The 21,626-nt window shown below is 42.2% G+C and overlaps 4 protein-coding genes across 9 annotated transcripts; 2 read left to right on the top strand and 2 right to left on the bottom strand.

Annotated features, from left to right (window-relative positions):
• Window positions 1–6: 6 nt before the first annotated feature.
• Window positions 7–2,121, bottom strand: LOC108606456 (Golgi resident protein GCP60). The gene is made up of 4 exons (XM_017996571.2): window positions 1,933–2,121; window positions 1,414–1,841; window positions 693–1,190; window positions 7–637 (listed from the first exon to the last, which is right to left on the bottom strand). The coding sequence occupies exons 1-4, from the start codon at window positions 2,027–2,029 to the stop codon at window positions 212–214; spliced, it is 1,449 nt and encodes a 482-aa protein (XP_017852060.1). The 5' UTR covers window positions 2,030–2,121; the 3' UTR covers window positions 7–211.
• Window positions 2,122–2,257: 136 nt separating this feature from the next.
• On the top strand, window positions 2,258–4,244 carry LOC108605354 (probable RNA-binding protein CG14230). The gene is made up of 4 exons (XM_017995023.1): window positions 2,258–2,496; window positions 2,553–2,839; window positions 2,897–4,001; window positions 4,066–4,244. Exons 1-4 carry the CDS (start codon window positions 2,304–2,306, stop codon window positions 4,242–4,244), a joined length of 1,764 nt encoding a protein of 587 aa, XP_017850512.1. The 5' UTR covers window positions 2,258–2,303.
• A 692-nt stretch (window positions 4,245–4,936) lies between these two features.
• On the bottom strand, window positions 4,937–9,013 carry LOC108606455 (stress response protein NST1). Of its 3 annotated transcripts, XM_017996569.1 has the most exons (5): window positions 8,947–9,013; window positions 7,537–7,860; window positions 5,918–6,921; window positions 5,780–5,866; window positions 4,937–5,711 (listed from the first exon to the last, which is right to left on the bottom strand). In XM_017996569.1, exons 2-5 carry the CDS (start codon window positions 7,537–7,539, stop codon window positions 5,132–5,134), a joined length of 1,674 nt encoding a protein of 557 aa, XP_017852058.1. In that variant the 5' UTR covers window positions 7,540–7,860; window positions 8,947–9,013; the 3' UTR covers window positions 4,937–5,131. The 3 variants fall into 3 exon arrangements, with proteins under 3 accessions (XP_017852058.1, XP_017852059.1, XP_017852057.1); XM_017996570.1 differs by lacking the exons at window positions 7,537–7,860; window positions 8,947–9,013 and having other exon boundaries at window positions 5,780–5,848; window positions 5,918–6,993; XM_017996568.1 differs by lacking the exons at window positions 7,537–7,860; window positions 8,947–9,013 and having other exon boundaries at window positions 5,918–6,993.
• Window positions 9,014–12,483: 3,470 nt separating this feature from the next.
• Window positions 12,484–20,179, top strand: LOC108607141 (probable cationic amino acid transporter). 4 transcript variants are annotated; one of them, XM_017997779.2, is made up of 14 exons: window positions 12,496–12,529; window positions 13,154–13,784; window positions 15,407–15,532; window positions 15,595–15,748; window positions 15,818–15,949; window positions 16,065–16,163; window positions 16,222–16,430; window positions 16,512–16,683; window positions 17,619–17,802; window positions 17,867–18,450; window positions 18,698–18,863; window positions 18,965–19,181; window positions 19,279–19,375; window positions 19,436–19,731. In XM_017997779.2, the coding sequence occupies exons 2-14, from the start codon at window positions 13,749–13,751 to the stop codon at window positions 19,729–19,731; spliced, it is 2,472 nt and encodes an 823-aa protein (XP_017853268.1). In that variant the 5' UTR covers window positions 12,496–12,529; window positions 13,154–13,748. The 4 variants fall into 4 exon arrangements, with proteins under 4 accessions (XP_017853270.1, XP_017853268.1, XP_017853269.1 ...); XM_017997780.2 differs by lacking the exon at window positions 12,496–12,529 and having other exon boundaries at window positions 13,749–13,784; window positions 19,436–20,179; XM_017997781.2 differs by lacking the exons at window positions 18,698–18,863; window positions 19,279–19,375; window positions 19,436–19,731 and having other exon boundaries at window positions 12,484–12,529; window positions 18,965–19,072.
• The last annotated feature ends 1,447 nt before the right edge of the window (window positions 20,180–21,626 follow it).

Here is a 21,626-nt window from a genome sequence, read left to right on the forward strand (position 1 = left end):
GATTTTATCATCATTGCATCCTTAATAAATTAATGCATGTCGAAAAGTGCTGCTTCTAATTGATGTATGTAGTATGTACATATGTATAAGGATATTTGTCTACATAGTTACATATGTATGTGCATACATCATACACACCCGATCATGTGTACATATATAGTTTATAGTTATAGTAAGTAAATTCAGCGCACAAACACTGTAAATTTTGGCCTTATCGTTCATAGTAGACGCGATAGTAGAGCGTCTTGGAGCGCCAGATACTATAGCTATTGTCGAACTTAAGCAGATAAACGCCTTCGCCGGGATACGTGTGTGAGCCGACGTAGACCTCATTGTAACACTCACGACGATAGATTGGCACAATAATTGAGATGGGTGCCTTGGACACTGCGGACGAACTTTGACCACCCATTACATTGTGATCATTGGACATAGAACCCGACTCCAGATCCTCTGTGGTAGACAGATAATCTTCATCTACACAGTCTTCATCCTCATCGCTGTCGCTGACATGCACTGTCACCTCATTGGTAACGGGCTTAGCCCACTCAAAGTAAATACCAAAGCCGATGTCATAATTATCTGTAGCAAACTCCCAAAAGATGCACTTGCCGTTGAGATTTGTCGGTACACGGACCTAACATAGGAAAGCGTATTATAACCAAATGCTAATTAAGTGACAAAACACTTACCGTTACAGTGTCACCATGTCCAATGGTTATGACGCCATCACCATCACCGGCAGACACTTCAGTCTTGAACTGTTCGATATCGGGGCGTGTCCAAATTTTGGCTGGCCGTATCATCACATAATCATCATACTCATCGCACACACCATGCTCGGCCTGCTGCTCAGCGTCTCCAGCAGCTGGAGAATGCTCTTGATGCATCTGCTCCTGATGCTGGGCCCCAAAGTCGCCAAGTTGTAGTGCGCCCATAGCATTGGCCAAATCTGTACTACCTGCAGCACATTCACTGTGTTGGTTATTATTGTTGTGGTGGTGCACCTCTGTCGACACACTATCCTTGTCTGGCATCATCTGTTGCTGTGGATTAGTTGCGCTCTGGTTCAGGGCTTGATTCTGCAAATGCAATTGCTGCATATACTGATGATAATGCTCGCGCTGCAGCTGATGTATAAGCACGGCCTGCTGTTCAGGATTCCCAGGAAACTGCTTTTCGGCGTAGAGCTAACAAGCAAATAATAATAGTGTGTCATTATTTATTTATAATACGACTGGCGGCAAATTGGGTCAATGCCTCAATTAACTTTTCAAATAATGACCTCGACCTCAAGCTGCAAGGAACAACAGGTGCGAGCACTTAATATTTACACTATTGTCTGTCTGCCCTATATCCTAAACTTCACCCCACTATGTTTGCCTACGTGGTGTATACAAAATCGATTTATACCTTGAACTGCTGATATGTCTGCTTGTTGAGCGCATCCTGCAGCTGACGCCGTTGAAGTTCCTCCTTGTAGCCCTCTTCGAGCACTTCCTGCTGTTCACGTTCACGTTGCTCTTGAGCCGCCTTCTCCTGTTCCATTCGTCGCAGTTCGGCCTTTAGTGTTTCATCACGATTCTGGCGCACGGCCTCAATGTATGGCCGAAAAGCACTGCACATGGTGTCCAAGAGATCTATGAATCCTTCCATGGCCTGCTCTCGCGTTATATCTCCCAACAGCTGCCAGTGCTGCTGGCGATCCCGTCCAATTACATCCAGTACACCCAATGCCGGCGCATGATTTGTGTTAAATGGACCGAGCGAAGCCTGCTGTTTAAAAGCTATTAGCTTTAGATTATCTTCGTAGGACAAGTGTATGGCCTTGCCAGAGTTTTCTGTAATTAATTAAAGGGGTGGGTGTATGTGTGTAAATGAAGCCCGACAAACGTCAATGTAAACGCAGACTGCGTTTGAGTTTCTATTTACGTTTATAGAATGTAAACGCGAGACGATAGAGCTCCTGCAGCTGGAAGCCCCATTTCTCTAATGCTGTTGTGCTATTGTTGGCTTTCTCGCTGTCCATAGTTTTCTTTTAAGCTGTATATTTGGCGCCACGAAAATTTTCGCACAGCAGAGAAACCAAAATAAATAATAAAATCTGGTTTCTATGTGTGCGTGCGTGTGCGTTTGCGTGTTGATAAGCAACTCAATTGTACATTGCAATAAAATCGATTAGCTATCGATAAATGTGCTGAGAACACCTTCAACACTGACTGATAGTAGAGCTATCTAAAATCGAATCGAGCACACACGTGCGCTATTTCGTTTATTATTATTTTTATTTTAAATAAGGTAGTATGGAAAGTACACGATTCTTCCTCGCTGATTTACCAGCCCACACAACAGAGCAGGATCTGCGGCAACTTTTTGACGATTATGGCTACGTGGAGCGTGTGGAACTCAAGTCAAAGAGCAACTTTGTGGACGCAGACCAAACGGTAGCGAAACTCATTGCGTTTGTGACATTACAAACTGAAGATGCACAATACTGTAAGCTCTTTTAAATGAAGCTTATGAATTAATAACGTAATATAAAATATACATAGGTCTTAATGAGCTCAACTGGCAGAAGCTGCATGGCCAAAAGCTTAGGATCTCCTTAGCCAAAGAATCATTCTTGGATCGTCTAAAGCGTGAGCGTGATGAAGGTAAACAAGATGACCAGACGCAGGCTGACTCAGAGTTTAATCAAAATCAATCCCGTTTATTGGCGCAAAGTACACAAAATAAGCGTCGCGTCTTTGGTGAAGATGAAGAGCTCAATGATGATGACATTTCGCCAGAACTGCTAATAACCAAAAAGCGCGCTGCTAACTCCATACACAATGGCAAGGTGAGTTTAGTGCACAGTCTTTTGACATCTTTTTCACTCGCTTTGTTTTCTTTGTAGATTGTCATACAGCAGGAACACGATGTGAAGCCATTGCATATTATCGAGCATCACAGCAAGAAAACTGCTAAATCGCAGCTTGACTCCAAGGCTCAAATTGCTGATATGAAGCGTAAGGAGTCACTAAACAAAATGAAGCAGCAACATCAGCAGAAGAAATCACTTATACAAAACGCATTATCCTCCATGGATGGTGGTCAGGCTAAGAGAATAAAGTTTAGTGATGCCGAGGAGGATGACGAGCCAAATGCACAGCAAACTAAAAAGCAGAAACAGAAGCAAACAAAAAAGAATCTGTTCGATGAGGAGGATGAAGATGGTGAAGAGGAAGAGCAGATTGTGCTACCAGAATATAGCGGTAAAAAGGGTGAACGTCTGGTGGAAATGCAAAGCAAACAAAGTTTGGATCCCAGATTTCGTATTACGGCTAATTTTGTCGGCGAAGAAGATGATGAAGGTGCTGATGAGCAGCAAGAGCAGGCTGCAGAGAATGGTCAGGACAACGAGCGCAATTGGCAGCTAGGCATACTGGAGCAAGTGATTGGTCGCAAAATCGACACCACTCTTCCACAAGATACCAAAGCATCTAAAAACAAAAAAATGTTACGCTTTGATCCCGCCAAGGAGGATCATCAGAAATTGGTGCGCCAAAAGAAAAGCAAGGATGAAGATGATAAGCCGCTACTGAGCACAACAGCTGTCAAGGAGAATGGAGCAGCTGCTGCAGCGCCAGTCTCACAGAATGCTTTCTATGTAGTCACAGATACACTTAAGGAGTCGCTCAAGAATCGTGGCGAGGGATTTAGTCTGCTCGACATGTTTGGCAGCAGTCACGACGAGACGCTGGCCGAGCGTGAAAGCCAATTACAGAAGCTAAGCAATGAAAAGATTCTAGTTAACAAATCTAACAAACTTGGCCTGGGCACTGTGAATCCCTTCAGCTACGATTCATCAGATAGCGAAGATGATGAGACCAATAACGCCAAGCAGCCAGAAGCCGAAGAAAACAAGGCGCCAGCTGACAAAAAGGACAAGCCCAATAAAAAGAAACCTAAAATCTACATGGAATCATTCTTTATACCCAAGAACGATGCAAGACTTAAGGGTAAGCATTCAAAATTTACACATATTTTGGATTCATTATATTTATCAAACACTTATTTTTGCAGAAGGTGCCAAGTTCTTTAAGTCCAGCAAAGCTGAAGTCGATAGTGAGAGTTATGATGTTGTGAAGAAGCGCCTCAAATTCTTGATCACTAAAAAAATTGCAAAGACACTTAAAAATGCACCAGGGAAAATCGTTAAGAAACAAAATAGTGCGAAAAACAAAAATAAAAACAAAAAATAAAAGTGTATTGTACCTATTTTAATACTCTAGATGGTCAGGCACAACCAACTAGACAAAATTGGGCGTGGATACAAACTTTAAATACAAAAAAAGGGAATGTAAGCACTTATTTTTGTCAAAGCAGTAGAATTTTAAATTTAAATTTCAGCTGCCGTTCTAAGTCAGTATTTTGTTGTGCTTAGAAATACTAGTTATCGATAACAGATTAGTTCCCCTCGGCGATGGGGCACAACAAATTTACCGTTCAAAGCATATTTGCCGCTTTTAAGAGCGTCCACTAATAACGACACGAAAATAATTCTTTTAAAAGTGTTGTTGTATTTAACTAAATTTAAAAAAAATATGTATGTATACATTAAATACATGTAAGTATGTATGTATGTTTATAATTAATATGTTCCTGCACAAATGCATTTGAGCCCCATTTTAGCTCCAACTTAATTAATAGTATATTTGGTTAAAGCAAATTAAAAAAAAAATGAAATTAAGTAAATGTATAATTTGTGTAAGAGACACAGACAGTCGTTTTACGCCAGAGCAAGTTGTACAGATGAAAAGAAAATTATAATTAAAGTGAAATTGTATGACAATAATAAGCTCTGGCTAATGAAAAGTCTGCGCTAGAAAACCTTAAATTACATATGTAAATATATATATATATATATATAGATATATATATTTACACACAATATTCGACTTAGAGAGGCTAAATAAAAATATTAAGTTTTTGTTTGTTTTGTGGCTTCCTTTTAGATTGCTTAAGCACATAAGCTCTTAAGTAAACATTGCAAATCTCAATAGAAATTCGAGGCATGGCTCGTCTTTGGCACTGCGCGACTTTTTGTGAATATTTCTTACGATGCTAGTATATGCTAAATTACTGTTTCTCATGCCCGCTTGGAATCCGATTCGGACTCCGGCTCCACATCCAGCTCAATGCCATTCTGCTGCTCGTTTGCGGGCTTAGCTGCCATCGGTTCCGAAGCTTGCTCATTGCTATCATCGGGCACAACAAGCACCACGCTGTCGGACTCATCCACATTGCTGGCACTAGGACTGGCACTGGACTCTAGCTGCTGCTGCGAGGGAGTTGGACTACGTCTGGATGGCGTTTCCACAACTGTGGCTGTCTCAAGGCGGGCATTGGTGTTTGTGCTTGTTGCTGTGGCTGCTAATTTGCCTGCGGCAAGCGTCTCAATGGCAATCACTGTGCGCTCCAACAGATTCATCAAACGTTCCTCACGCGCATCCATGCGCTTGAGCAGCAGCTCGTCATGCTTCTCACGACGCTTTAGATACTCAATCAGCTCATAGTTGGTGCTGTCGCCGTCTGTCGATGTGGACAGTTTGCGCTTGCCGCTCTTTAACGACACCGCTGAGCTGCAGTCGGATAGATTGTCCGTATCTACAATAACATCCGGATGCAAAATATTCTGATCCAAGCTGGGCGAGTAAAAGTTCTGTGCGCTGCAAAGGGAAACGAAATTGCTTGAGAACCAAGTTGGAACCGAGCCTGGAATGCGCTCTGCACTTACCCGTTGTAGTTGGTTTGCATGAGTTGAATCTCATCCGGATTGAATTCCCCCTCAGACAGCGGTTCAGATCTGTAAAAGTTGCCAAAGCTTTAATTAATTGAAGTAGCTTAAGGCTTAAAGGACATCCCAACTACATACTTCATGGATATGTTATTGTCATTGTTGTTGCTGCTGCTGTTGTGATGCAGATTGAGTGGGCCATTGCAATCTTTTTGAAATTCCGGCGTCTCCGGCGGCTCATGCAGGTGCTCATGACCGTGCTCAGTAAATGCTGCATTGTGGCTATGACTATGATTGTGACTATGAGTGTGACTGTGATTATGACTTTGATTATGATTGTGACTGTGGTTATGATTATGATTCTGACTGTGATTGAGTTGCGGCTCCTCCTCACTATTGCCGCCGCGTGGCTCATGGCGCATTTGTGCTGCCACTGCGGCGGCTGCAGCAGCGGCTGCCACAGCGCCGGCCACCTGCAGCTGCAACGGATTGTCATCGTAGACGCCCACGCCGACGGGCAGCCCACCATTGGCACAGGGTCCCTCATTGAGCTGCGTTTCCACAAACTGATTGGGTAGAAATCGCTCTAATTTGCTGGCGCCGCTCTGCGAGGAGTCTGTGGAGTGCGCATGGCTGAGGCTTTGCAGCAGGCTATGCTGATGCGGCGTCAGATTGTCCTTGTTCAGCATGACGCCCAGCTCGGCCGCCTGGCGTCGCCGCTGATAGTAGGACAACTCATTGTGGTTTTTGGTTATCAACGCCAAGCGCTTGCCGTTGGAGCCCCAGCACTCGCCGCGCTGCTCCTCAATCTCCTTGAACAGAAACATGTACGGCCAATTGCGACGCACATGACGCTCCGGATTCTTCTTCAGCTGCGTGTAGATCTTCTTCAGATTCTCATAGCGATTGCAACATTGCTTGGCGGTGCGCTTACGTGCACTGAACCGATTGAGCACTTCGGCAACCATTTCCCAAACGCTTGCATGGTTCTTGCGATTGGATTGAAAGGCGCTCTGGATGCGCTCCGACTTGACAATGTTCAGCAACGCCACCGACTCCGGCACATTGAAGTAGCTCTCAGGCGTGCGCGGCGCTCGCTGATGATGATAGCTGTTGGTCATACTGGGCGGGGTTTTCGTCTCCTGGAAAATGGATTTGAACATCTTCAATTGAATTGGAATTGGAGTTTCAAATGTGAGTATTCTTTGTTGTAAATACAAATATTTTGGACTATTTACTAGCTAATACATATATTCAATTAAAATAAAAGATTGCTTTGATCAACACTTGGTTTGGCAATAATTTCAAAAAGCATTCTAACAAAAATATTCAGAATTTGAATTGTCAGATATTTTGAGCTCAAGTGATATATGCATACGAACATTTTGAAATCGAATACTTGAGAAAAGGACTGTACTAGTTAAAATAACTGTAAGCTCCACTAATCCAACTTTGAGAAGTAAATCATAAAAGACGCGTTCATATACATACATATGTATGTATGTACATACATAGATGAGAGGGTGCACTCACACACACACACACACACACACACACACATGTATGTGTGCATACATTTTAGTGCTGCTGTTGGGGAAGCTCTCTCGGGAACTAGGAGTTTGCATTCTCTCGTGGCGATCGTGCATGACTGCACTTTGGCGCTCGCTCTCTTGCTTGAATAAGATTTGCTCTTGTTAAAATTGTTGTTGCTGGGATTTTCGTGCTGTTTTTTGTATTTGTATTTGTTTTTGACTTACCATTTGAATATTTGTTTGAGTCAGCAGCTTTATTTACAGGCAACACGAGGCGGCGCACGTCCAACGTCGCCGTGTCCGTTCTTTTGTGCTGAGGAAGGCGTAACGCTCTGAGATTTCAACTATTTTATGCTTTAATTAGTTTATGTGTGTGTGTGTATCTATCTTAGATTGCTCCTCTTGCTGCTGCTGCTGATGCTGCTTTTGTTGCTGCTGTTGCTACTGTTGCTGTTGCCGCTGTAAGCTGTTGTTGGCGACGTTAGCATTTCAAATTCGTTGGCGAAGAAATCGTTTAAAAATAACGCACTTCTATGCAGCGTGTACATGCTGTAAATATTACAAACATATAGAAATATATACTAACTGTGTGTGTGTGTGTGTGTGTGTGTGTAAATCAGAGAAAAATAAATACTCGGTAAAAGCAACGAGCACTTAAAACTGTTCACTTATTCTATCGTTTCTTTTCTCCCAATATGCATACACACATACATACATATGTATGTGAGTTTGTATGTATGCATGCATGTGTTTTATTTTTTGGTTTTTGTATTTTGTTGCTGCTGCTTTTGTTTTTGTTGTTGTTGGTCTTGGTATGTGTTTTTTGTTGACAACAAAACTGAGCGCCAACGACGACTATTAATATTTAGAAGTTAACCTTTTAGCCCCGGACTGCGGCCCATTGGCTACAGTTGGAAATAAAGCGACAAAAAAAAACAAAATCAAAGTAAAGCACAAAGTGATATACATATGTATGTATGTATGTGTGTGTGCGTGTAGACATGCATATGTATTTAGTATAAATATAACTGACGGACGGGCGACTTTGGTAGTTGTTTTTTTTATTTCTTATTTTGATTGTATGAATATTTAAGTTTGTTGTTGTTTCATGCTTTGGCGCTGCGGCAACAACGACGACGACGGCGGCGGCTTTTTGTGCTGAGCATAACAAACAAACACGAAGCACGCTCACGACTCACGCACGGACACTGACAATGCGATTCTTCTTGCACTTTTGCACTTTGTTGCACATTTCTCTTCAGTTGCTTTTTTTCTTTTGTTGCTGATTTTTGGTAAAAGCGAAACTTGCGCGCGATCTCACTCACACACGCGGACGCGCTCTCGCTCTTGCTCTTCAGCCTAACGGACTCTCCTGGCGACGCGCTCGTTTTTCTTATTGGCTGCTGCTTCTTGGCTGTATATTCGTCAGTCAGACAGTCAGTTTGTCTCGGGTATGTCTCACAAAAAATACATTGTATGTGGAGCAAGTGTGAGTAATAACTTAATAAGCTAATAAGCATAAATATAAACATACAATTCACATATGCAAGTGCATATGTGTGTGTGTGTATGTTAGTGTGCCAAATTTAAACGTAATTTACTAAAATTAAACAACAAAAACAAAAAAAAACTAACCAATGGCAAATCCAACAACCAAACAACAACGACAACGGGCAACGAAAATGAAACTGAACTTTCCGTCGCGATCCCGTTGCCGATACTAACGGCAGTCAGAGACACACACACACACACATACACACACGGACAAATGCTCACACACATACACTTACAGAAATTGCGCCAAGTTCTGCTATGATCGTTATAGCGCGGCGACGGCGGCAGCGCTCGTCGTTTTCAAATTACGCTGCTGCTCCTAGCGACTGCGCGCTCCTCTGCTGCTTCTTCTTTTGCTGCGTCGTCTTGTGGTTTTTGTTTCTGTGTTTTTGTTATTGTTATTGTAGTACTAGCAGCAGCAGCAGCAGTAGTAGTACTTGCTGTTGTTGTTGGCTGTGCTTTAACTTAGTAGATTGTGACGGCAGCGATGGTAGCAGCAGCAGCAGCAGCAGCAGCCTCGTGAGCTGTGGAGGCAGCGACGGCGGCAGAGGCGCAAGGCGCCGTATACGCTCTTTCTCTTTCACATGTGTTGAAAAGTCTTGCGTTCGTACAACAGCAGCACATGTGTGAGTATAGTATAGAGTATATATGTATGTATGTGAGTTTATATATGCATAAATACATATGTATGTCTACTTATAGAATCGGACGGAGAGACAACGCTGCCGGCGGCGACGGCGGCAGAATAGCGTCAGTTAACTGATGCCCGGTATAAAACAGAATGCTGCTGTTGTTGTTGTTTTTGCTTTGGATGCTTATGCCGATCTACAGTTGAACCAAGGAGCGACATACAGCTGCAGCTGCTTTGCATCCCAAGAGAGAAGAGAAGAGAGTGTGTGTGTGTGTGTGAGAGCAAGACGCTCCATTTGGAACAGTGACAGGAATCTATGGGCATTACTTAGAACCAGCGAGTGGAAAACATCGTAGACTATAAATAGCTACAAGTGTATGCACCCCAAGCTGCTGCAAATGCAGCACTTGATGAAGTTTAGAAACATATATTCGAAGCATATATAACATATGTATGTATGTACATATGTCTGTATCTTCAAATACAGTTAGCGGCTATTTAGATTTGTCGCAAGTACAGTTAAGATCGATCGATCGATCGATCGATCGGTCGGTCGGTCGGTCGGTCGGTTTGTCGGTCCATTGATCCGATCTGGCCTTATCAATTGAATTGAGTTTTGTCTGATCAGCTTACTAATCGCAAGTGATCGTCATTGATTAGCTCGAACGATTAAAGCTTCATTCACGCGTCAGACATTTCAAATACGTATTTGTATGTATTTTTGAAAAAGCGTTCGATCTTTAAGCGATCAGCAAGCAAGCAGACAGTATATGTATATTATGTGTGTTTCACTCACATCAGAGCCCCACCGTTATTTTTAATTTATTGTACAAGCATACACACATTTATATGTACAGATGAACATATGTATGTATGTATAGAGAGTGACTGCCAACGATCGTATTCTATTTGTAATCCAAAATAAGTGTATCTATGCATGTATATCTCTGTATCTGTAGCTGTAGCTGTAGCTGTATCCGCGTATGTGGTTCACTTTACGATTTCTCATGCCCACACTCTCTTTTGATTATATTTTTGGTACAGCTGCTGGAGTCAGTTGTGCTGCTGCTGCTGCTGCTGTAAAAATGATTCTTATTCGTTTTCTTGCCACCAAAAACCAAAACCAAAACCAAAAACGTTTTCATTTCAGTTCGCTGCTGCATACATAATGCGAGTATATATGTATATATATATAACGTATGTATATACTTGTCGCTTACGATAGTGCACAACATTTGGTGGGGTTATCTTTAGCTCAATAATTTGAATAGTAATGCGCCCTCATAAACTATTTACGAACGTTATGGATCTGAAGTGCATAGTTTTGAAATTTATTTTAGCAAATATGGAATCTCTCTCTCTCTCTCTCTCTGTCTCTGTCTATGTCGCGCTCTGGTCAGTATCTTTGCATTGAATAGCTATTGTCTTTAGTCGCTGTGGCTCACACGTTGTTGTTTTCAGTTTGTCGGTTTTCTGTTTTCAAATCGAAAATGAGTACAAGCGTTATTTTTAGAACTAAAATTTTCTTGCTTTTTACTCGTTAACATTTGCTTACGCTCCGTTCTTGCCAGCAGTAGTCTATCCAACATGCCCCATCCTCCTCCTCCTTCCACACTTTTTAGCCTTATGCTCTTCTTGCTGTTGCTGTTGCTGTTGCTGTCATCGTCATCGTCTTTGTTATTCCGAACGTACAAACGAACGAGCGAACGATCATCATCATCATCATCCGGGGGCTGTCTGTATATAGTATCTTGTAGATATTTGAGCAACTTAAGTAACATTTGGTTACAGTAGCTCCAAATAGTATACAGCGGATAGACAGCTGCAGTTTTTAGTTCAGCCAAAGGGGGCGCAAGCGAACAAAGCTGTAAATGATTTATATAGCACATATACTCTATATACACATATTGTAGCTATTTTTAAAACGGCATATGTACGGCATTAACAACCGTAGCCGTAGCCGTAGCACTGGCTGAGTGGCACATCTTGGTTGCATTTGGGTTTGGGTTTGTTGAACTCGCATCAACGAGACGTGTGCGCCATCTAGCGACCAAATGTATGTTCTTAACCCTGATGAATTCATCATAGACAGACAGACATAATGCGCTTAAGCGTAATCATTGTAGAGTTTGTCTAACATGTTGTTGAATTTAGGTGCGGTTGCGGTTTTTTGATAACAGGTGTGCGAAAGCTCGAGCTTTCGGCTCGAGTGTGTGCTTATGACCACATTATTTGCATATCCTTGAGAGGGATGGAGGAGCAAAAGTGAAAGTACGATGCCAGATGCTAGTTTCCACATGCGTGTATGTGTGTCTGTGTGTGTTTGTTTGTGTGTGAGCTGGCGTGTACTTTTTTTATTTGCTTGCTGCCTTTGCGTTTGCGCTTTGATTAGTTGCATTTTTTGTTGCCTACTTTCAAGCGCTGCCGCTTCAGCTGGGACGGCCTAAGCGCACCCACGTGCGTGGGTTGCGACTAAGCAAAGAGCGAGAGTAAGAGTGTGAGAGTGTGAGAGAGAGCGAGCGCGAGAGTTAACAAACTTGTAGCTTGCGCGCTCAATGAAACTCTGTTATAGATACAGATGTTTGCTTGGCTGTATGCGTGTGTGTGTGTGTGTGTGTATGTGTGTGTGCGTGGGTTGTTAGAAAGTTGAGTGTGCTTTTTTGCGCGAAGCTTTTCGTAGAGTGTGTTTTGGCGGAGTTGCCAGACTGTTGCTTGATACATTTTGGCAAGGCCTTACCAGTTAATTGACGAACAAAGCGCAACACTTTTCTCTCTCTCTCGCTCTGCCGCACACTCACACCCACACACACAATCACAATTTGTGTATATGTAACTGGCATGTAACTGAAGCTGTAAAGGGCAGCAGCACACCGAAAGCTTTTTTCATTAATTCTCTTGCTTGCTTTGCTATTTTGTACATATGCGTATATATGTGTGTGTGTGTGTGTGTAAAGAAGAAGCAGCAGCAGCAACAGCAGTCGCCGCAACGGGCAGTACCAGAAGCCAGCGACAGCTCGAGCGCGAGTGAAAAGCGTAATTTTATTCTCAGAAAAAAAAAACTATAGAAAAGAAAAACTTGAACAGCAGCAAGCAAAAAAGTTATACACACGCTAAATATTGCAAGCATTTTTATACAAAATCCAATTGTGAATAATAGGCGTGACGCGAAAAAAGTCCTCACAAAAAAATTTCAAAGAAAATTCAGCAAACGCAGCAGCAGAATAGTTGACATTGTTTTTTTCGTTTTTTTTTTTATTGAAGCTGATTGACAGTTGCTGTTGTCCTTTTGTGTGTGTGCAATGCAAATTTTGCATTACTAATTTATGCAGCTGTGTGTGTGTGTGTGTGTGTGTGTGTGAGTGTAAGCCACGTGAAGCAAAAGCGCGCAACACACACAAATACACACACAAAGCTAAGTGACAGTGGTGGCCCTAACAAAGTCGTTGTCAGAGAGTTGGGGTAACCAAGTCCGAGTTTGCTGTTGGCAAAAGGGCAGCAGCAACAGCAACAGCAATGGCGGTGGCAGCAGCAGCAGCAGCAGCAGCAGCTGAACCGTTAGTGCTGCTTCCTTTGGCAAATGCGCGTGACGCATACGAAAGCGAAAGTGAAAGTGAAATTTTGTGTGCTTAAATTTTGTAATTGAAAATGAAATTGCAGCCAATAAATGTGAAGTGTATGGCTGGCCTCTAAACCAAGAACAACAACAGCAACAAAAGATATTCAAACTAAATTAAATGCCTGGCAGTGAAAGCAACAAATGAAACGTTTCAAAAACTGTTGAATATAGAATGACGTTGCAGACAAAAATCAATGTAAAATATAAAGCGTTAATAGCAACAGCAGCAGCAGCAACAACAACAAGAACAAAAACAACAACAGGCGCTAGTCTGCGCCGCCGTTGACACGCACGCACACTTTGACAGACAGACAGACAGACAGACGGACAGTCACACGCACACGCATACACATAAATAAAAGGAAAACAGTTAAAAGGCCAAGCGACAGGCCAAAAAGCAAGAGTCTCAGTCAATAGTCTTGGCGAAATTGTCAAAAAACCAAACAAACAAGCGAACAAGCGGACAAGCAACAAAAGTAAACAGCAGTGCATAAAGAAAATACGAAGAAAAGTGTAATAAAAGGCAAGCAGCAGGAGCAACAAAAGGCAAAGGAAGCGACAACAAATTTGGAACATTTACGCTTTTGTTGTTGCCCATTTATTTTTTTTTTGTCGGTTCCTCTTTTGCCATTCACAATGAAGCCATCGGATTTGCTGTTGGTGTTGGAAAAGGTAAATTTGAATGCACAGTTATTTCCGTTAAAGCGCGTCGAGTCGTTGGCGGTGGTGTGGGTAGGGGGGGCCCGTCCATCAAAGCGAAATTGTCAAATGCTAAAAATGGAGCGAATACACATATATATATATATATATATATAAATGTGTGTGTGAGTTAAAAGTGAAGCAGAGCTGCCTTAAAAGCCACACAATGACAGTCATGCACACACACACACAGACAAATACACATACACATACACATACGCGTAAGCATGTATGTATGCTAGCACTGACCGTTGTGTATGTGTGTGTGTGTGTGTGTGTGTGTATTTGTATGTATGCAGACTTATGCAAATCCATTTGGTCGCGGATGTTTACTACTCACCCACTCACTCGCTTTGCATGCATGTATGTGTGTGTGTGTGTGTGTGTGTATGTGTAACGAAGCCAAAGCCGAAGCGTATAAACAAAAAAAAAAGAAAATAAAAGCAGCAAAGCCTGTGGGAACGCTTGCAGGGGCGAATGTATTTGAGTTTTGGCTTGGTCAGGACTTCAGGGTGGAACTGAAGCCCACTGTACAGTCGGCTCGCGTTATATGAGTTTCAAGCCACAGCCTTGATAGCAGTGCATGTTAGCGAGCGCGCACTGTAGTTTGTGGCTGCATGTTTAATGCACGGCCTAGCCTTGTTTATAGAGCGGCATATTGCAGCCCAGAATTGAAATGCATATTACGCATACGCATATTAAGCATACGCCTGCTATGACAGACAGCTGCTCGCCTAGCTAGCAGCGCTTGCTGCTCAGCATTTTAGCCTGCAGCTGCAGCTGAAGGACAATTTGCTTGCCATTAAACTGCGAGTGGGAGTTTGGGGTTGGGGTTGGGGTTGGTTGTTTGCCTTTGCGCTCAACTTATCTGTGTGTGTGTGTGTGTGTGTGTTTGTGTGTGTTTTCTTATTACTATATATTGCTTTCGCTGTAGCTGATGATGATGATGATGACCTTTCCACTGCTGCACCATTAATAACAACCACTCAATGGCGAGCATGAGAAGAAAAAAGGATAACGGAGTCGAGGGGCAGTCCTTTTGTGTGTGGCAGTTGAAAATGAGTTTTTAGCCAAGTGCTTGTTGCATCTGTGTGCTCTGCTTTTGCTATTTGCAACAGCCTGTCACTTGCCTTTTGACAGTTTCCTCATGCCACATGCCACAATGTCACATGCCACAATGCCAGATGCTGCAGCATTTTGTTTATATAACACAGAGCTGCGTTCTAAACTTGTTGCAAGTATCGATTGCCAGCTAGTCCTTTGCACTAAGGACATGCCTCGCCTGCCCATCTGTGAGTTTCATCAGAGCCAGAGCCAGAGCCAGAGCCAGAGGCCTGGCCTGGCATTGAGCGCGCACTCAACTTTTAACGAGCTTGCGCCTGCAGCATTCGGTCAGGGACGCCCACTCCCACTCTCTCTTCTCTCTGTGTGTGTGTGTGTGAATGCGCTCACAATTTTCATTCATCTTGTCGTCGCATTCAATTGAATTCATCAGACGCACTCTTACACTTGATTAGCCGCTCACTCGAGTGTAAATGCAATTAAACAGGAAAAGTGAATTAAATAAAAATATGTTGCATCGATATGGATTGCAGGTCAAGTTCAGGATGCCGATGCCGCCGGGCGTGAGCAGCACAACGCTGCTGCCGAAGCTCATACGCACCAAGGATGTGAAGCAGCTGCAGGATGGCAATGCACAGCCCAGCAAGCCCAAGCTAACGGTAAGCGGAACCACTCGCGCGCCCTCACTCATAACTGCTAATTACTCGGAATTGCTTTGCAGAAATGCCTGAACACGCTCGATCTAACCTCGCTGGGCATTGGCTCCTGCTGCGGCACCGGCATGTACCTGGTGGCCGGCTTGGTGGCCCAACGCATGGCCGGACCCGGTGTGGTTATTAGTTTTGTCATAGCCGCCATTGCAAGCATATTCTCAGGTAAGCAAACAAACTCACAACTTGTACTCCACCCAGTCCATATGCTCATCCTTTCATCTCTTCCCTCAGGTGCTTGCTATGCCGAGTTCGGCGTCCGTGTGCCACACACATCCGGCTCCGCCTATATGTATTCATATGTGGCCGTTGGAGAATTTGTAGCTTTTATAATCGGTTGGAACATGATTTTGGAATATCTAATAGGTAAGTTCAATAAATCAAATACAAACCGTTTTTATTCAATTTATTTAGCTTAGAGTTAATCACTTATGAATTGTGAATAGTAAATTAAAACTTATCTATATCCTTTCTATTGCAGGAACAAGTGCCTGTGCCTGTGCGTTAAGTTCTAGCTTCGATTCGCTTACCGGCAATGCTATTGCGAATGCGATTAGCGACTCCGTTGGCACCATATTCGGTGAGTATGCAACTCGCTGTCTTTGGCTTAATTGTCTTAATCTTAATCTTGCTTTCAGGCAAACCTCCTGATTTTATTGCCTTTGGCATAACGCTCATCATGACCTGCGTTTTGGCAATGGGCGCCAGCAAATCGGTTATTTTTAATCATACCCTCAATGCCATCAATCTGGCCACATGGGTGTTTGTCATGGCCGCCGGTCTCTTCTATGTGGACACCAAGACGTGGTCGGAGCATCAGGGCTTTCTGCCCTACGGCTGGAGTGGTGTAAGTACTCAAGAGCATCTAATCTAATCGCCCCCCTCCCCTCTGATTCAATATACTATTGACTCAAACTTTCGTTTGCAGGTGTTCTCCGGTGCGGCGACATGTTTTTATGCATTTATTGGTTTCGATATTATCGCAACCACTGGCGAGGAGGCGCACAATCCGCAGAAGAGCATACCCAAGGCCATTGTTGGCTCCCTGATTGTTGTTCTGATTGCCTATGTGACCGTCAGTCTGGTGCTTACACTCGTTGGTGAGTGTGCTAAAAATTAATCAATGTGCTATTCAAATTGCTATTGAAATGGTAATTGAAAGGGAAATCGTTTGAAAGGTTCGAGCTGGGATTATAATGGTTTAACAATAGTCAATAGCGAGATAAAGAACAATATTTGATTGCCTGGCAATAGTTCATAATTAAAAGCAGTTGAAAATAGTTGCGCGGCATCAATTTTTATTTATAGCAAAATTACACATTTCAAATGAAAGTTATTTGCTGGTTTTTCTATAATAATTTAGTTTGTATAATCATTTCATGCAGCATATTTTATTTATTTAAAATGAGTGCAAATGAACCGTTTTTAGTATTGCAATTAGTTGCAACAATTATAATTGCAAGCTGTTGAAAATTGTTACGCGGCATTCATTTTTATTTATAGCAAATCAATAAAAGCTTGCATTGCATTTATTTGTATTTAATTAAAAAGAGTGACAATTAAAATTTGTTACAGCAATTGTCATAATCCCTGATTAAAAGTAAATGCAAAGTCAAAGCAATTCTCTATTTACACCTACACACACACACACACACACACACACCCACACAAAGCAAGAGCAAAAAAGTTTTGCTAGCTTGGAGCGAACTCTTAAGCTTCGCTCCCTCGCGTTTTTGCGCTCTTTTCACCCGCTCTCGCGCTCACTGAGTGGCTGCGCTCGCTTATGCGTGTGTGTGTGTATTAGTGAGAACGTAAGCGCGCGGGCTTTAAGCAGCTGCTTAGCGGGGAGCGAGGTCAGTCGCTGATCAGTTGTCATGGGGGATAGACCTTGCGGAAATTTTCTACTTGCGCTAACGGTAAAACTTATTGTGTGCACTTTGCTTAAATTTAATTTGATTGAAGTGCTTGGTTGCTTGTTTCATTCATGTCATTTTCTTGCAAATTGTTTAAATATAATTTTGTAATGCTTTTGCAGTGCCCTACGATCATATCAATGTGGGCGCGGCTCTGGTGCAGATGTGGTCCTATGTGAATGCGCCCAAGTGTCGCGCCATTGTGGCAATTGGCGCCACCGCTGGTCTGTCTGTGGCCATGTTTGGCTCCATGTTCCCCATGCCCCGCGTCATCTATGCCATGGCCCAGGATGGCCTTATTTTTAGGTGAGTCCCTCTGACCTGACCTTGGTTTGGCATTCAGGCTTCAAGATTTGCTTGATCTTTGCAGGCAATTGTCGCATCTGTGGCAGCGCACCAATGTGCCTGGACTGGCGACCATTGGCAGCGGCGTGGCTGCAGCGCTGGTGGCACTCACCGTGCGCCTGGACATACTGGTGGAGATGATGTCGATTGGCACACTGCTCGCCTACACCTTGGTGTCCACCTGTGTGCTGGTGCTGCGCTATCAGCCGCACAGCACGTCGCTGGTGGAGCTGCTGCCGGCACAGCTGCGCACGCCGCTGGCGCCAGGCACCGCCACCGATCCGCATGCCAGGCCCGCGGAGGTGCTGGAGCCCACTAAGCTGACCATTAAGCGTGTGACACGCGGCATGTCGGACTCGGACGATTCGTTCATTGACGACAGTCCGGAGGGCTATCTGGGCGGACGGGACGATCAGTTTCTGGTGTCGGATCGTTCGGAGAACAAATTCTATGGCAGTGTACATGGCGCACCCACTGGACCCACGGGGCAGGCGACGGCTTTCGATACCATCGGATTGAATTTTATTACGCGCAAGATTCACGACTATGCGTATCTCTGTCCGGGCTTCTTTCCGTGGATCAATCCCGGCCAGGCGACCTCCGAGAGCGGTAAGTGTTAATAGGCCAAGGCCTAAGGAGTGTTGTGGCGCATTCGAAATTTGAATTTGAATTTGAATTGTTTTTATCGTTGCTCTTATGCTTTGTCTCATTTATATTGTTTGCTCCCGTAACGATCGACATCGCATCGAATTGAAACCGAAACCGAAATCGAAAACGAATACGAAAAACAAAATATATAAATTCCACACCACAACCACAAAAATGAACGTACTGCCAATTCGAAAAACCCAACCAGGCATGTATGTCACGAAACTAGTTGGAATCATGTTCGGTCTCATATTCTTCTTGGATTTGTTCGCTGCCATTGGTTGGTCCGGCGGCCTCGCCGTATTCATTTATATCATTTTATTTATCGGCATATTTGTGATATTATTGATTATATCGAGACAACCACAGAATAGGTAAACTAAAATTCTATACGTGCTATAAGTATCTGTACGCTTGTGAAAACTAAAAAAAAATGTAAATTTCAACTCAATTATATTCACTTTACTATTCACAGATATGCACTCGCGTTTTTAACGCCTGGACTTCCATTTATTCCGGCTATCGCAATAACTGTTAACATTTATTTAATATTTAAGCTAAGCATACTGACCCTACTTAGGTTCACAGTCTGGATGTCGCTCGGCCTCATCATGTACTTCTATTATGGCATTACGCACAGCAGCCTCGAGCAGGCCAGCGACGATCTCGAGCTGCATGTCGACAAGGATTATGTGAGTTCGAAACCGCAATCGCGATCTTGATCGGCACAAGCCACAAGTCCATGCAAGACTAAACTTGTACTCATAACGATCATTTAATAATTTACAGAGCAAAAGCGGAGACGAGCAGGCCGTTTGGGATCAGCAGTCCTATAATCAGACACAGGAGCCAGTTTGGGCCAGCAAAGAGATTAAACAGCCTATAAGTAATTTTCGATATATTCGATACAACTTTGTTATAAACTTTTCATCTCTTTTGCTTGCAGAGCAACGTTATAGCTATGGCAAGAGTATGCCAAGTGGTGGTGCCCAGAGCGGCAGCAAATTGGCATCAAGTAGCAGCAAGGCTGGCACAAGAGGCCCACCGCCCAGACCGCCAGGTGGCACACGCAGCTCAACAGCTGGCACAGGAACAGGAACAGGAACAGGCGCATCGACGGCTACGGAGACGGGTTCGGGCACGGCTCCTGGTGCGAGTACGGGTCGGACTTTGGAGCATCAGTACACTGGACAGTTTAGCATGTTTGTGGACGAGGGTCAGTTCCCAACGTGGGAAGACTAAACTATTCAGTGTACAAGAACCAACCAAGCCGTTGCCTAAAACTCACATACTAGCCGTTCCAATCTACCCCACTCCACACCATTCCACACTCCAGTCCACTCTCCCAAAGCTCTGCTGTGTCCGTTGTAGCCACACTGTGATTATTAGTTGTCCTGGGCACAGAGAGGAGCATCCACAACCAGCACACACACAACAACAAGCTTACGTATTTATTTGTTTCCTATTATCCAAACTATTTGCATATACTTATACATATATTAATACCTGTAAATATGATTAGATATACATGCAAATAAGCAAGTAAAGAAGCAAGCAGCAGTTGATGCTACAGTGGAGCTTCAGTAGTTGTGAAAATAGTTGCCGTTAGTTTGCGTTGTTCATTTTGTACAAGCAACGCTATTGAGGCTCCATTGACTTAGACCATACCAAACGCACCTACAACCTATATACAAGTATATATATATACAAAAAAAAAAAATAAATATATATTCATATTGATATATTGTTTGAAATTAATGAAATTATTCAAAAGATCTCTCAGTTGAAATGTAATTGAAAGCAAAAAGCACAAACACAAAAATATTTTTGAGATTGTTAAGCACTTGAGAAACCAAAGCAAAACGATAAACACTAAATATAAATAATAATTAATAATTGGCCATTTATTAGGCTAAAATGCTAAACATACGTGCCTGTGTGTGTGTGTGTATACATACTAACATAACTGTACATATTCATAGTGTGACACACACACACACTCGCACACATGGCATTCCAAATAATGTTTGGATCAAGCTTCCAGTGGGAAGAGTTACGGAACTCAGAGTACCTATATACCATGCGTATATATTTATGGGTCAGTGTTGAAAGCTTGCTTCAAAACATTGTGTGTAAACTCTCTAGCAATCATTGTTCTTATTCTTATTATTGTACTTTGTACTATATTATGATTATTCACATTGTCATACAAAATACTACTGTTAACTATATACACATATACATGCATACTATATATATATATATATATATATATACACTATATACATTTACATATACATATGTATACACATACTTGACTGTACGTGTTATTGGTTCTTTTTTTTTAACTACTCTAAGAGGCTCGCGCTAAACTCATTTTAAGCGATATATTCATATTTGTTGTAATTCAATAATTAATTCTACCTTAACTAACTACAAACAAAATAACATGCGTTAAAGTTAAACCAAAATATTATAAACAAAGCAAATACTTAATGAAAATTACCAAAAACGAAAAAACAAAAAAAACATTTACCATATTTACTTAACAAAATCTCAAACTCAAAATTAATATAAAAGACAAAAAAATATATGTAAAGCATATTAAGTAAAGTGAAACAAAGATTTATATACTCTAAACGAAAGCGTACCATTTTTCCACTTTATATACAAGCCATATGTATGTACTTAGCATATGTACATATGTATGAATTTTTAACTACTTATATACCTACTTGTATTTATTATTATTATTATTGTTACTTATTCAATATTTACTAGCTAATTGTTTGTGTTGTTTTATTTGTAAAATAAAATACATGTACATAATATGAAGACAGAGGACAGAGTTGCTAAAAAGATTACCGTAATACGAAATACCGAAATACTAAATGAAAGTTACGAACAAATACCAAAGAATTGAAACTAAAAGCAAGTGAACAAATACTACTTACAACAATAAATATAAAAATATATTTATATGCAATAGTTATATATAATAGTATATACAATAGTTGTTTGGCCCCCCGTTTATACACACACACACACACACACATGTAAATGCATGCATACTAACAATAACTATTGTTAACTAATATTTATTATGATTACAAATTATGAACTATGCATTGTTATTA

This window comes from Drosophila busckii, chromosome X, assembly GCF_011750605.1.
Source record: "Drosophila busckii strain San Diego stock center, stock number 13000-0081.31 chromosome X, ASM1175060v1, whole genome shotgun sequence".
Classification (NCBI taxonomy): domain Eukaryota; kingdom Metazoa; phylum Arthropoda; class Insecta; order Diptera; family Drosophilidae; genus Drosophila; species Drosophila busckii.